A 16884-nucleotide genomic window follows, 5' to 3' on the forward strand; every position below is an offset into this window, starting at 1 on the left:
CCCTCATAAAATGAGGTGCCTTGAACAACAGGGACAGGTTTAGGCACTCTGTCCACACACTCTGGCCGCAGCTTCTGCAAAGACAGTAATCCAGATTGATATAGTACAGTTGCAGTCGGCTTACGGCTCGAGCCGTCAGTTTTCCAGAAGCACTTCCCAGCAGCTGCTCTCCATCTGTCTGTGTGAACTTATTCCTTGTACACAGTCTCTCTCTCTCTCTTTCAATCACACTCCCGCTCGGAGAAAACTGAGGTGAACTTCAGCAGAGTTTCGTCTGATGAAGGATAAAACACATAGGCGCCCACACGTACACGCCGAAGGGGTGCGTCACTCCTGTCCACCTGCAGGAGGCATAATAACAGCACGCAGCAGGGAAGTCAACCACAAACTGGCACTCACCTGACCCAAGGCTTGATGGGAAATTCTCTCTATTTCTTCACTTCTGTTTCCTTGTCTCAATACACTTTCAACATCTCCGGCTGAGTGTCATGTCACGGTTTCACACCTTGTCGGGAAGCGCTGCAAAAAGAGTCAGAGAAGTGGTTGAGGGAAGGAGTTTAACAATACCCCATCCCATGATTTTGACTTTATCAAGAAACGTCTTTCTTCTAGTGCTTTGTTTCTTCCGTGACAGGGTGTGTCAGGCTGCGAGGCTCTGGTGGAATGGTGTGTGGGCTGTTATACTCCAGCTTGCTTTGCGCCAGTCTTGCTGTTCTGCCAAACCCACACACATCTACAGGCGCACGTACACAAACTCATAAACCGATTCCAAATCACTATCAGACGCTTTTCACAGGATCTCATTCAAAATGCACCCAATTTTCCCTCATCAGCTTTTGTTGCCAGTTGCATTCACGCCCAGGTATGACAAACACAAAACTAGTTTCTATTGACAAAAAATGTGCAAGTTCTTTATGGAAGCTTTTGTCAATAGAGAATCTTTTTTCTGTAAACATGGCAAAAAAAATTTTTTTTGAAGAGAACAAACCTGCAAAGAGAAATGCTAATAAAGCACTTCCATGATAGCTTCGATCCCAAAACCCATTCAAACGCAGTCCTGATGTTTGACAGACCGTGGAGTGTGTATAAATTGATTTATTTTGGCTGGATGTGTTTTCTTCACTCTATTTGGGAGGCCTGTCTTCTGGACCGGGTGGGAAAGTTCAGTGTGTCAATTCACATCCATGTCTGCACGTTCCGATGTCTCGTTCTCTTTACCCAGTAACAACACCTTTAGCCAGCACCCTCCCACCCTTGCGCAGTCACTCCAATGGGTCAGACAAGGTGGAGATATGACACTGTTATGGGTTGTCAGTTGAGGTCTCCCCTCCGCCACACAGGACGCTTGATACAGCAGGGGTCCACGGTTATCTATTTCCTGTCATAAGTTTTTCACTCTTAAAGTCAATAACTTAGACATGACTGTTCTCAGGAATGTAACCTCTGCTCTTGTTGTTTTGAGTATAGGAGACTTGTGCTTGAAATGTGCTACCATGTTTTAGAACACATGACCTTTTATAGTCCTTAGCTATCCTGCCTCCCAGACCAAAAAGTGATTTAAAAAATGTTCGCCTTTGTTTGTGTTTGCAGAGGTGTGTGCAGTGGACTGTGGCTCTCACGGTATGTGTATTGGAGGAAACTGTCGCTGTGAAGAGGGCTGGACTGGTTCGGTATGCGATCTGAAAGCTTGTCACCCACGCTGCACTGAACACGGTACCTGCAAGGACGGCAAATGCGAATGTCACCAGGGCTGGACCGGAGAACATTGCACCGTTGGTAAGACACATAATCATCAGTATGTCAGTATTAACACACTACATGGCCGAAAGAATGTGGATACCCTGTTTTTATCAAGTTTGGCTTCTTAATTCAAATGAATTTCAGAGACCTTTCTTTTTTTTTATCCAGCATAACGCTAATTCAATAAAAAATGTAAGTCTGGTGTGGAAGAACTCAACTAGCCTGCAAAACAACCCAGACTTGAACTCCACTGAAGCCCTTTGGGATGAATTTGCAATGGCCCATTGCCAAACATTAGTATCTGACCTTGCTGATTTCTCTTGTGTCTGAATGGAGCAAATCCCACAGCTATACTGCAACGTCTAGTGGAAAGACTTCTCAGATTAATTGAAGAAATAGGAGTTTTATGCCAGTGGTTTTGAAATTAAATGCTCATCAAGTACATATGGATAGTGTTTAGGTGTCCACATAGTTTTTTTGCCATATTGTGTACTCACATGATGTGTACACAGTACTTTCTGATTATTTTAGCTTGTTTTGATGCTTTAGTATTAAAGCTTTTTGCTATATTTGTTATGAAGGTTTACCTCACATCTTTGATCTTGTTTTGATTGCATATTCCCTTTGTTTTTCTGCCTTTCCTCCACCTGCTTTGGCTCTTCCATCTCAACAGGAAGTAGGCTATGAAAGTTTGTTCGGTTTTGTACCTTCCCCCTGACCTTTGCTTGCTATCAAAGCAATGACATTTTCATTGCCGTTGATGCAGGCATCCACAGGGTATCACCTATTCTAAACGTCAGCAATGTCTCCTTACACAATCACTGAACTCTGTGTAACTCAAAGAAAAAAAGTCAAAGTATTAGTATATTTATAAAATATCAAATGTATATAGTATCTTTAAATAAGTTTCTCTGTTCTTCTTGTATCTCAAACTCACAATCTACATTTTGCTGGCCAGTTGATTAACTGTCAGTTACTAAATCTGTTCATGTTGTTAGCGTGTTGGCTACATCCTCCACCAACTCGACTCTCAGCAGGGTACATCAGCTGCCCCATTACTCAACACGAGCGATCGAGGTACGCAGCCTTGTTAGCAAGCAGGCCTGTTTCGCAGGGCAGCTTTATGAGAATCTGGCCAGCATTTTGCTATTCGTCTTCCAAATTAGCACGGTTAGCACGTAATTCTGTCAAGCTCTTCTGTTCAAGCCAGCCACCCACACACCACAATCTCACCCTGACTCCAAACTTTACCGAGCAGAAATGCTCGCTGGGTTTGATCAAATAATGACCTTGTTGCTCCAGGTTTTAACATTATAAATGTTCAAAAAACCTTTAGGAGACCATGTTTTAAATTACATGTCAGTGACTTTAATGGACTGGTCAATTTGACAATTTGAGTTTCATTTAAACTAAAGTGTGTGTACAATTTCTGTGCCACGAGTATCACCAGATGGAATTGCAAACATAATGACTGTTATCAAACATGTTTGGTGAACACTCACCACATTTGTCATTGGTCAGCCGAACAAATTCTTCTACCTTATATTTACGCCATTGGTTGAGACAATTTTGCTCTCATTTCTCAAACAAAAAAAGAGCGATGTGTTGATACTTTTACGAGAAATGATCCTACATATAGCGTACTTATTCTGTAGTTGTCCCTGTATGTTGATATCTGATCAAAGGTATTTTAACATCAGAAATCTACACACTTTAAATTTAAAGTGTTTATGCTGTATACTGCATTTCTGTGCAAAACACGTTCCTGGTTTGTTTACTATGTGTGTGGCCTTCTAGAAATTGAATGACTGGATTTATCTCTTTAGGCCGAGATTGATACTTTGTCCCTCTTTGCTAAGTGCATGCATTGCAGGAGGTGTGTGTGTGTGTGTGTGTGTGTGTGTGTGTGTGTGTGTGTGTGTGTGTGTGTGTGTGTGTGTGTGTGTGTGTGTGTGTGTGTGTGTGTGTGTGTGTGTGTTTTGAAAGAGTGCACAAGAGGGAGCTAAAAGAATTGTGGTACCTCATACATCATATGTGTCAGACTGAGATAAGGTGGCTCTTGGTTCCACATGGGGTGTGTGTGTGAGAGAGCTGTGTGTTTGTGTGTGTGACCTTCCCTGTCCCTCTACACCTACTCACTCTCATTAGACCTCTTCATAGTGAGTCCACACACAAACACCCCTGCATTACAACATACTTGCATCATCATTCTTTCACACAAAGACACCAGACACAGTTACTATAAGACAGCTCTCACACTGACCAGCAGCATCCAGACTTTTTCACCGAGTATTTTATTGTTATAACATGAAGTCTTTCTTAAACCTTTCAAATTTAAGGGTGGTTTAAAATCATAAGTTACACACTACATAGTGATAGTGGCAATACATGTCAAAATATGACTATTTTATTGTTTTCTGAGCTGTATGGACTTTTTTTCTGATTGGGACCAATTTCCAACCTAATATCAGATCCACATATATATGTTGTTATCATTCAGCACCCAGTGCTGCCTAGTGTAACATACAATTCTGGAAACCTTAAACAGAGTCGCTGGCACATTAGGTTTGAAATATTGTGATGATAGTGTGTCCTACAACTTCTAAAATCATGAATTTAAACAATCAAAGCAAAATGATCCTGCACACAAGATCATGGCCAAAAGAGGGCTTTTTAGATGCAATTAATTGAGATGTACAGTTTGAACTGATTCAAGGAAATTAATCAAACCTTTACACAGTTTTTTTCACTGAAGTATAAATATATTAAAACATCACTCGTCCGCAGACTCCGCACCAGCTGCCTAATGTCTAATGACATGCTCTTTAGGAAACATAATGCTCATAAAACATAAAAGCTCATTTATGCTGAGATATTTACAATGTTGCATCTTTTTAAATCTTAGGGTCTGTAATGTGAACTTATCCAGACAGTACAGCAGACTTTTAAAAGACGACTGTTTGATTTAGCTTAGTGTGACACCGATCTGTTTATTCATTTAGAAATGATCGGGGAGCTTCATGAGAGGGGGAGAAGGAGAGCAGACACCCAAAACATACTTTCTGCCAACTGCACTTTCTCTTGTCAGAGACTGAGATGCTCTTTTTCGATTGCTGGTTATTTCAGGAGTTGTTAAGAGTTAACAGGACTTCTCAGAGCATGCTCCATTCAGTGGGTTGAGCTACATTTAGTACCTTTTTGTGTATATTAGCAGTGCCTAGTTGTAGGAGTTAGCTAGATATTGTTAACCCGTAACCAAAGACAGCCTTAGTCCACTAGCACAACAACCTGTTTTGGATATTTTAATTGTTGCCTTATTAATATTTGCTTCACTGAAATGAACTACTAAGTAAACTGAGTGACACTGGTGTATGTTAGTTAGCTACACTCACTAAACTAAAGCCTATTTCCATGATGGATATTTCATCCTCTGATCTCATGCATTCACTTTAGTTAACAAGTTTAGGACTATGATGGATCACAATGCTAGCATGTTATATAATGTGAATAAATGGTGCATACTCTGGAACAAGAGCATACTCATGTGAGCCCATTTTCTTAGGAGATTTTCTTAGTAATAGCTCTTTAAATATTTTTTATGACTAAAGAAAGGCAATTTATTTTTATTTTTTTGTGAAGTGTGGCTTGTCAGAAGCTTCCACTGCCAGACATTTTAGATTTTTTTATTAAGACTTGTATGCTTCATTAGGCCTTGAGCCCTTCCAGATCATTCATCAGAAGCGCAACTCTTACTGTGAGAAAGCCATGGATTACAGCAAGCTGTGCACAGACATCAATCAACCCTGCAGGAGCCCCACTTTATGATTGTGTGTGTGTGTGTGTATATATACGAAGATGTACCCACACACAATAATGCATCCAAAATAATTTTGACAAACTTATATAATGTAAAAGTGCACAAATTGACTCCAAAATCCTTATTGGAGCAGATCGGTTCACTCAGCAGTCGTTTTGGTAAGGCCCCCAGGCAGCTATTTTGTAGTCATGCAAGCTGAATGAGGAGAGACCGAAATCTCCAAACTGCTTGCCCAGGTTGAGTTTCATGTCAAATCACAAATAAAATCTGGCAACCGTAGTATCACAAATTTTACTCTTATATCCTGACAACCAATCTATAATTTTTAGATTTGTCCAGCTGATAGACATGCACCTCCATAGAGCAAAAAAAAAAAAAAAATCTAAAGGCAGGACTTTTTTTCCCAAAATGTGTGCATTGTGATCTATTCCTTTTATTTCAGGATCAGTGTTACATGATCCTTCAGAAATCATTCTAATATGCTGATTTGGTTCTCATGTTGAGAACCGTTTTTGCTGCTTAATATCTTTGTTGAAACCATGATACAATAACTTGATACTGTAACAATAAAAATATATATTTTTTTTAAATTGGAGTAATAGCTGCTGAGAATTTGCAGTTTAAATTACATTTGAAAATATATTAAAATAGAAAACATTTGTTTTGAATTGTAATAATAATTGCTGTTTTAACTCTATTTTGACCAAATAATGCAGCCTTTATTAATCAAAGTTAACCTGTCCTTCAAAACCTCCCATTTATTATCATGCACACACACACGTGTACAGACAAAGAAATCAATAGCGCACACTATGGCCGCACATGCACGCCAACACACAACTACATCATCCCGATCCTCAATTCTCCCCTCACTTCAAACCATGTCAGATAAACGGAGGGTTAAAACAAAAACACAGCAACACAGCACGCACTGTACATCTACAAATCATTCTCCACGCTTTATCATCTCGATCACTAATTAATGAAACGCCCTTTCACAGCACATTAATCTAGGCAGGCTCTGAAAAAGGAATGGGATTCAGACGCACAGTCTGCCGAATGCTGCGGGTGGAGGTGGCGGTGGTGACGGCAGCGACGGCATGCACTATCCTGTCATTATGGTGGTGGGCAGGTAGAGGGCTGACACATTGTTAATATTTGATTGTTCTGTGGGATGGCTTGAGGTGCCCATGAACGTGATTAAAACACATGTTTGGCCTCATGTCACACTAGCTATACCGACAGCTGTGGGGGCATGTATACACCATGTGGCTGTGCAGCACAATTACGATAATGGAAATTAATATAGGCTCTCTCTCTTTTTCTCTTTGGAGGAACAATGATTGAACCATGCTGAACGTGATGTATAATTGTTTCCAGATTAATGTCACTTTAATCAGAGCTCTTTGAATGTGCACGTAAATAATGAAGCATTGATGTCCATAAAAGGGATGATTGCCTTTTTTTTCTTTCCCCTCCATCTCTCCTTCACTTATTTTCTCTCTATATCTCCCCTCAGGACCATCAATGTAAATGAACAAAAGTTTGTTGTAATTAGCCAGTAATTGGCTGCCCTCGCTGGCAAGTTTCCAGTTCGGAGCATGCGTTAGCTTGTGCTTTCATAACATGCTGTGTATTCTGGAGTACGTACGCAGCTCAGTCTTCTACAACTGTCTGAGTTCTGGATCTCCCAGACATAACAGTGAGTGTGTGGCAACGAGACACCCGGGGAATTTAATCAGTACGCTCTCACACACACGCAAAACCTCTCAGTCAGTCTCAACCACACACACTCGTCTTCCATTCACACATAAGAGTAACTTCCTTAAGAACGTAATCCAGCTAATGAAGCCTCAGCGTAACAGCATTGTTATGCTTGTATTGAAAGGTGACTATTTATTTAGGATGATTTGATCTGACCTAGCATATGTAATGTTATGACACGCCACACAGGGTTTCTCCCAAAGCCTTGTCAGAAATCATTTCATTTAGCCACAGGAAGGAGATGATTGCTCTTGTACACACATGCGGATGATTCAGAGCTTCAGAGTTTATCCATACAGTATTCCACCAACACACACACGTTTTTTTTTCTCCCTCAGTAAGGGCCATATAATATTTCCCTCACATACTGAGGGGCTCAGGGATAATAGACATTGTGATGAACAATGTGAAACGTGAAATAGCAAACATACTGTAGGATTCCTGGACCACATGTCAATCATCAGGATTTCCCATTTCCAATTAGCATATAAGGCCCCGTTTTCTAACAGTACTGTAAATCCCATGGTGCCCATGTTATTTACATTATGCATTATGAGTGATATTTGAGAAGCGATTTAGGGGAGCGCTCTGTGAATACTGAACAGGAAGAGTGAGTCATTTTCTACTGGTGTTGTTTTTCATTTTATTCCATAAATGGTGTCGCAGAAGATTGTGCAGGGTACCGGTGGGCTTTGAGAGCCATGGAAGTCCATGCCAAGACTGCTCGGTGGAAGTGCTTTCGCCTTATTTACTCCAGTGCTTGTGTGTTAGTTTTTGTAAAGCAAAAAAAAAAAAAAACATTTGGTGTCGATTCAACAATAAAACAAAAGTTTCAGCACATTGAATTAAACATGAAATTTTGAAGTAGAAATGCTGAAAACATTTTTGTTTATTTGTTTTTGTACTCCCAGAGATCTTTGTTTTATTTACAACTATAGAAAAAATATATATTTTCCACATATTTATTTGGGAAAGCAAAAGTCAGATAGCATTTCTACTCATTTTTAATGTCTATGCTATCAAAGATGTTTGTTTTTTTTTGGACCAGCAGTGCTGAAAAAGCTCTTTGTTTCTTGGATGCGTGTTTCAGGTTGACTGTTGACTTTTCACACCTTTGTAACATCCTCTTTCTCCTCCTTTTTTCTTCTTCTTGCTTCCTGTAAAGCTCACCCGGAGACGTATGTCCAAGGTACTGTGTCTTTTCTTCTTCTTCTCTCTCTTATTCTCTCTCCCTTGAGCTCTTGTGTCCCGGATTGAGGTCTTTATGACATTTTTATGGCGCATTAATAACCTCTTCTCTCTCTCTCTCTCTTTCTCTCTCTCCTCTGCGTGTCTGCTATTATTGTGATTCTTCATTGCCTTCTTTTTTTGGACTGTCAGAAATCCAATCCAGTGTCCTCAGTGCTCTCCTTGGCTAATGTTCCGACTTCTGCAGAACCATCCCCCCGTCTAAACTAAACCACCACAGCTCCACATCTGCAGTTTAGCATCTCCTCCGTGTCCCAGAGTCGTAGCCGAGTTCATTTTTAAAACAATAGAGCGCCACGAAGCCTGCACGCTAATGCCGATCAGCCATGTTTGTTTCCTAATGAACTATGAGCTGGCAGTGTAAATGCAGATCAAGAGAAGAGATACTAGCAGATTCTTGTTTACTGTTACTGAGGTGTTTCTGGAAATGATTTCACAGGGCTAAATCAGTGCTAAGCCAAGTGTGATTCCAGACTCACAAACTGGCATATGGTGCATCAGACCGCCAAGAACTCTCACAAGGATTTTTTTTTATTTTTATTTTTTTAACATTAAGATGTTTCTTAAACTCTTACGGGGTTAGTTTGATACTTTTACTCCAACCCTCAGTATGTTAGCTCAGAGCATGTTTCTCGCTTGTTTTTATCGTATTGTATCACATTCAGTGTTGTTTTTTTCAGTGAAGCACATAGTGTTTCTAGGTATGGTATTTATTCATGTTGAGTAACACAATATACACGCCGTGGCAATCCTCCAGACGGAGTCGGTTAAAGTCAAAACAGCTCTTCTTTCAACATCTCGCCTTCCTCCTTCTCAAAGCCCCTCTTTCCTTGTCTCTGCTTTATGGCCATTTTCTTCCCTACTCTCTCTTTCCCTTCTGTGCTTTTGTGTTCTGAATCGTCCTTCACTTGGACTCAAGTGCTCAGATTTTTTTGTTCATTTTCTTTCCCGAATTTTCCTCCCTCCCGGCCCCATAATAGGAGAGAGGATAGGATTTAAAGGTAATGCATACCAAAGCCCCAGGGAGACTGTCACAAGCAATCACTCCGCTGTCTCTCTGTCTTTCTTTTTCTTTCTCTTTTCCTTTCTCCCTCCTTCAATTTTTTTGTCTTGAAGCACGAAGTCAGCGTGTCTGTGTTCTAGTCTCCTCGCTGTATTTATTGTTGTCCTTTTATATCTGCCAAATTCATCATTGTTTGTCTCAAACAAGCCACACACATAAACGCACACACACACAATGACTGACATGCACTTCCACACAAACACACCTGTGGTCCTTGAGTTTTGTTTTGGGAATCCTGTGGGTCCTGTCTCCATGCATCCCGCAGCCTGACCCCTGGTGTTTGTTAGCCTAGCTTTTCCCACAATCCTCCCCTTCCCTCCCCCCGGCCTCTCTTGCTTTCCTCTGATTCCGTCTGGCGGAATGTGACCTGGGCAGAAAGTATAGCGCTGGAAGCACACACTCTCTCGCCAGCTCAGACGTCCACCCTATACTTTATGCCACTGGGATTCTCTGTGTGCCGTAGCTTCACATGGATGCCGCTGCTGATTTATTATTCCTTCACCCTCTTATATCCCTTCCTTTGATCTCTCCTTCCAAATTCAATTTTCTTTTCTTAATTAATATTCTTTATGGGTTCTCATTTGGATTTCTCAATCGGTTATTTTTCCTTTTGGGTCTCACCTTGATTTCCTCACAAATGTATGCCATCCCTTTTAAATTGATCGGTTGTGTCGAGAGAGCATCCGTTACATCCATGTGAATCTACAGCCTCTGTGCATCTCACTAGGCCTGTTTGAAGTCCAGCGTCAATCTGTGTTCACCTTTAAACCCTTACTTTCATTCACAACGATCTCAGTGTCTATCTGTTTTAGATTACCATTTGTGTTTCCCAAGCCGAAGACACATTGTGTCCTACTGTGGGCACATATGATTTAGTTTTTACGACAACAGAACAACTGACACAGAGAATGCAGTCACAAAAATATAAAAACACACTTATACTTTAATACATTTTAACACACACATCCATACTAGTGTATGATGGTTCTGTCTGTCTATGCAGAGGGATGCCCAGGTCTGTGCAACAGTAATGGACGCTGCACGCTGGATCAGAACGGCTGGCATTGTGTCTGCCAACAAGGCTGGAGAGGGGCCGGCTGTGACGTTGCCATGGAGACTCTCTGCGCAGACGGCAAGGACAATGAAGGAGGTGAGGTCACCAGTGACTTGGACGGGCGCACGTCATAAAAATTTAAATGGGATGCATCACACGTGTATACACGTTTATGTAAATAGCAGATAAATATTTGTCAATGATAATCAGGTCGAGGACGTAACCCTGGTGGAAACTGTAAAATATGCATATTTAAATATTTATGAAACAACTGACATTGGAAATTTTTAGGCAGGTTTTAAACACACCAAACATGGTGCAAACATGGATGTTATGTTTAGTTTTTTTACGACTTAAAAATAATTGTCAGAATATAGAATATAGAACACTAAGAAATGACCCTAAAGGCCTGTTCACACCAAGCACGATAACTATAAAGATAACGATAAATATAACAATGAAGATATAGTTCTAAAAATCATTCTCAATATTAAAGAATAGCGGAGTCCACACCACAACTATAACGATAAAGGCACAGAGAAACTATATCGTTGGAATCACTTTCAGAACGATTTTTTTTTTCTGAATAACGATAAAAACATTGGCAACCAATCAGAATCAATCCTGCTGTAATGAGCTCGAGAATTTAAAGCAGCAGACGTGTGTCCGCTTAAAATACACAGACAATATCGTTCGCTGGTGTGGACGCTAATATCGTTATCTTTATAGTTATCGTTCTTGGTGTGAACGGGCCTTAAGTCCAGAGAAAAGTAAATCTCAAAACTAGAGGTTAGCTTAGATTCTGGAGGTTACAATTCTTGTCGTGACAGACATCAGGGGAGAGAGACTCTGAATAACAGGGTACTCTCTTTGCTTACATTTAACAAAAATGACAGGCTTGCTCAAGGAGCGAGCGACTGTAAATCCTTCTCCACCAATCCGGCCTTCAGAGGCTTGTGTGTTTGGATACAGAACTTTTTGGTACATGTGAGATTCCGTGCACGCTTGAGGACCAGTATGAGGTTTCGTCCGCACAAAAATGGCTAGGAATCTTCTCCACCGAGGTGAATGCATGAACCTTTAAACACCGCGCAATTCCAAAGTATTTGAGGAGATTATTTGTATAGTTGGAGATAATGCGGTCTGTAACATCATAAATCTGAAGGATTTATAGTCCTCTGGAAGCCTGACAAGAGGCTTTGATGTTTTTTTCAAAGCGGAAAGAAAAATATACAGTGAGGTTATGTTATATTCTCAGTCGTACAGTAATCGTGCCAGGTATTTCAGATTTCTTTGAATTTAGCTTCCCATAACTAGCTCTTACAAAGCAGTGCCATTAAAAGATGAGAACATGAAGGTCTTTATATAAACAAACATAAAAACAAAATATATTTCTCCTTAAATACATATACATGTCCAAAGATCCCATTACATGTCCTCTGTTTTGTGTGACCTGAACAAGACATGTTAACAGATCCTGCTCTCTCCGGAGATATTTTTTCATGTGTGTGTTGACTTTGGCCTTAGCGGTCCGGATTTAAACCAGTGTGAGAGTTACGATAGGTCCAGATCTCACATGAAGTTGCATGGTGCTTTTGGCAGGGGGTGTTGAGACACTCGGAAGACAAAACAAACAGTCAGGCGCTCACCAGAGCAGTGTCAGCTCAGGGTGCTGTAAAAAAGTAATTGGTCTCATACTGATTAGCGCAACAAAAGCACGTGTTTGCACGTGTGTGTGTGCGTTTACATGTGTTCTTTTACAACTCCCCTGTGATGGTGTGCCAGATGTACACAGTGCTTTTTATAAACTAGCTAAGACGGATGGCAGAGGTTTACGGCACTTACCTGCGGGAGATCAGATCGCATTTCCACACAAAGCATTAGCCAGGTGTTTACTGATAGAGGTGAGAGCGATCCTTGACAATTTGAAATAATCTAACACGTTACACTTCTCTCACACTACAAGCAGTGTGACAGGATCTGTAAGACAGGACATAGGATATACTATAAGACACAGCACCTCATATTTTAATGTGCATTGTGTGCAGATGGCCTGGTGGACTGTATGGATCCGGACTGTTGCCTGCAGAGCTCGTGTCAGACTCAGCCCTTCTGCCGCGGCTCGCCTGACCCCATCGACATCATCGGCCAGAACCAACCCACAAGCCCACAGCAAGCCGCCCAGTCATTCTATCAGCAAATCAGCTTCCTCATTGGCCCAGAGAGCACACATGTCATTAACGGAGACAACCCCTTTAATAGAAGGTAGGGATGTGTGCAGTATCCACTGCAGTGAGCAAATTAAACCTTGAATAGCGAGGAGTATATAAGTGTTTAACAATAAGGTTGCCCCAGAGGCCCAGGTTTCATCAGGCAAGTGATGAACTACATCTTGCATTGACCCACGTAAACGTGTTTTATGCCAGTCCACTGGGTTTTAGTGTGATGTATTGAATATTATTGTGCAGAGTTCAAAAAGTCAATGAAGTAATCCATCTGGATGACAGATTGCAAGAATCATTGTGATAGTTTTCACTTAGATCAGTTGGAATAGATAGAAGATTTTAAACGAATCAGTCATGGTTAACACCATATGCCAAATCATTTCCAGCAAGAGTGGGATTTTATGTCATGGAGTTGTTGTTTTTTTTGTTTTTCAGTATAGGATTGATGTTTAAACTTTAGCATTGGCAGAGTAAGTAGCAATCTGATCTACTGACCCCGACAGGCCTAGCTGAAACGTAATTAAAAAATTCCAAAGGAGAAGCACTTGTGATGTAAATTTTACGGATTGCACATCGTTTTGTTACAATCCTTTAGTCTCTACTTCCAGAGACCCCCAACAATTGTTCTTAACAGCCCTCTTAAAGACTTCATACAGTTGCCATGGAAACAGATGTGCTGACAAAACCTCATAAGGACTGTGTGACCCGGGTTACAGAGAGAAAGATTTTCTGAAGTTGCATTAAAGTGTAATCTTACAAATTTGTGCCTCGATTTGCATTATGTATGTGAGATCACCATAACAGTTATTGGAAAGAGATGTTAGATCTGATAATAACCCGCTTGAATAAGCAGTGCTATTAATTATGTTGTCACATCCAGAGCATGGGTTTGTCCGAAGCATCTTGTCTCTGTTTGCTTGAATGGATATAATCATTTCTTACTTGTCATGGTCATCTGCCTCCATGGCTCCATTTTACCTTGCTTGTGCCTTTTGCACTGTCAATTAAGCGCCTGTTGCTAATTCAAGTCCTTCCTTGTTTTGTTTTTTTTTTGCTCTAAATGCAATTTCCTTTTTATTGTGTCTGACTAAAATTCAGTGGGTGTGTAAGCTAATATCTATGGAAACCAGGAATTAAAGACACAAAAGCAAGCTGACTGATCACACCACAAATGCTCACAGGCGCGTTTCAATTTGACTGATACGTGATAATAATTCAATAACGATCCGTTTGTTAATCACTTCCCCTGCCTCTTATGCATAACTCAATGCACATGTTCTGTTAAGGTAGAAATAACATTGAAGTTAGCTTGATTACTCTCAAAAATTGCTTGGCAACTGTGGTTCAGTCATGACAGATAACATGATTAGCTACAACAAAGAGTTTAATAGGCCCAAAGCCGGTGCCCCATATGTGAGGACATTAAACCTTTAAGTACCTCTGTGGCAAGATAAAGACTGATCTTATAAAGGGAGGTGTAGACTAATGTGATTTAAAAATAAATGCACGAACCCACGCGGGGCACATCTGCACTGAATATCGGTCATTTTGGCTGGAGAGTTTGTTTGGCAGTCATCGAATGTAACACAAACCATGTGTACCAGACTCCCTCGTCCTCCCAGCTCATGATAAAATAGAATAATCACTCGCTAAATATTACAAATGTTCAAGTAAACATTACAGTCTCTGGTTTTTGTATTCATTGTAAAGTTCAATTTGTAGGGTTTTATCCAGGACTGTTCATTGTTTTAAATCAACAAATGGTGATAGAAGGACACAGCACAGATATATATTTTGGCTGACTGAAGAAAGACCGATATTGTGAATCCAGTTATGTATATCTTCTGACTTCTGGGTCAAACAGGTTTCAAAGAAAATCCCGCTGAGAACGGTTGCTGTTTGTGTGTTTCCTCAGGGTAACTACCTATTGATTCGCAGCATAAGCATTGTAAAACAACATGCCACTGGAGCGAAAGTGCCAGCTCCTCAGTTTTCTAGAATTAAGTATCTGTCGTATACCCTGTATATCCCAGCAGCCTCTTTCCAGATGTTTCATGTATGTCATCTTTAGCCGTCCGTTCACTTGAACGCCTGGCTCAGCAAACCCCTGCCGGTGTACATGAAAATGTCTTGTTTTCATTTTGCTACATGCTTCCCAGCACTAAGGGGCCTTTTAAGCAGATTAAGCTGCACCATGGTGCATGTTGGCAAAATGGAAGGTGTTTTAAGCAGCAAGGTTTGGATGGAAAACAACTGGAGCATTGAGAGTGTCAGTCGTCCGAAGAAGCGGAGAAGAGCTTCTATCTGTGTGACCCCTTTAAGAATGAAGTGAATAACATTGGGCAACGTGTATCCAGCCAAAAACCTTGTGATGGCAACATCACGAAGGTTAGTCTTAGAGAGAGGAAAGGGCAGAAGGGAAAGCTGTCAGAGGCCGTGTATGATCTTAAAAACTTCATTTTTTTTTTTTAAGTTTTAACTAGTGAGTACATATTTCTGTATTTCATCTAATTTTTCTATTGTTTCTGAGCATATTATAGTACACATTTGTTTTGTTTTGTTTGCACACACATTGTTGTCTTAGTTAACAAAATTATTGTTTTTTTTTTCATCTTCATGGCAGTTTGAGTAAGCGATATTAACCTTGGTTTTGCGGTCATGGTGCCCTCAGAGCATATGGAAAACATGCCGAGCATGTATAAAATGTGACGTGTGCTTTTCAGGGCAAAAGAGAGAAATACAGCACTGAAGAGGGTGTATTACAGCATGCTTTAAGGACCATCAGGCTGTGACAGCTAACATTGGACACTATTGTTTTATTATCTCAGACAAAGCAAATGGGATTTCTGAGTTATGGTCACATCATGAGGAACGGCAGCTTATTTATGGAATGTTTACCTGTGCATGTGACCCTAGGGTCATTTCCACACTTCCTTTATCCCAGCTCCAAGTGAGGGGTGACGGCACACTTTGATTTACTGCTGCACTGCTGATTAGGCCCCCAGAAAAGCAGTAATGACCTGGAAAATCAGCCAAAAAGTAGAGCGAGGTGTCCTCAACACTCTTGGTTGTTTTCACATTTCGTTAGGACTATAAGTTGATGAAAAAAATCATAATCATTATTAAAAATCATTAATAATTTATTTTTTATATAATTTCTGAATACATGTGTTCTTTAATCATATAGTCATGGTTTTCGCTTACAGTTCAAAAGTTCTGCAGTTTAAGTAAAAATATATATATGTGTGTGTGTGTGCGCATCTACGTGTATCTTTTAATACACAGACACGCGCACACACACACACAGACACAGTGTCTTGTCTTGAGACCCCTTCATCCATTTCAGTTCTGCTTCACCAGTTGCTTTAAATTGCTTTATTTTTTGTATTTTTTTCAACCGCTTATTAAAAAAATGAATTGACAGTGCAGGATTCCTAAGTATTTCAGATATTTATTCCCCTGTGGGAAAGTTAAAGTTCTTCAAACAAAAGCTTTGCCCCACATCGATCCTTATGAAGTTCCTCGAAGGAAAATCTGCCTTGGGAATTAAGGACATAAGAATCCCACTGCGTGCTTTGGGGGACTGAATTATGAGTGTCTATAGAGACGGGGACACAAGAGTCACATAAATAAGCATGAAGAGTGTGTGTGTGTGTAAGAGAGACAGACTTTGTGTGTTTTTAGTTATTTACAGTGGATTAGACATTTTAACACTGCAATGAATGAATCCATGTTCATTCATGCTGTAAATCATATTAATAGCATGTGCATGGGTTTCTTATCAACCATGTGTGTTTGTTTTGCAGCCTGGTGTCGATTGTCAGAGGGCAGGTGCTCACTGCAGATGGTACACCCCTGATTGGAGTCAACGTGTCCTTTGTGCACTACCCAGACCACGGATTCACCATCACACGGCAGGATGGCATGTAGGTTGAAAACATAAGCAGACACACATCTTAAACACACTTCCATA

The 16884-nt window shown here is 40.5% G+C and overlaps 1 protein-coding gene across 6 annotated transcripts in view; it reads left to right on the plus strand.

Moving 5' to 3' along the window:
• LOC128016610 (teneurin-3) overlaps positions 1 to 16884 on the plus strand; it is a 281615-nt gene that overhangs the window by 226400 nt on the left and 38331 nt on the right. For 4 of the 6 annotated variants that reach the window (XM_052601257.1, XM_052601279.1, XM_052601290.1 and 1 more), the window contains 6 exons: positions 1591 to 1776; positions 8487 to 8510; positions 9550 to 9570; positions 10636 to 10782; positions 12735 to 12951; positions 16718 to 16837. In XM_052601257.1, the coding sequence (XP_052457217.1) occupies positions 1591 to 1776; positions 8487 to 8510; positions 9550 to 9570; positions 10636 to 10782; positions 12735 to 12951; positions 16718 to 16837 (715 nt within the window). The remainder of the gene's footprint in view (positions 1 to 1590; positions 1777 to 8486; positions 8511 to 9549; positions 9571 to 10635; positions 10783 to 12734; positions 12952 to 16717; positions 16838 to 16884) is intronic. The other 2 variants (XM_052601266.1, XM_052601273.1) reach the window with 1 other exon arrangement.

Source organism: Carassius gibelio, chromosome A1 (assembly GCF_023724105.1).
Source record: "Carassius gibelio isolate Cgi1373 ecotype wild population from Czech Republic chromosome A1, carGib1.2-hapl.c, whole genome shotgun sequence".
Lineage (NCBI taxonomy): Eukaryota > Metazoa > Chordata > Actinopteri > Cypriniformes > Cyprinidae > Carassius > Carassius gibelio.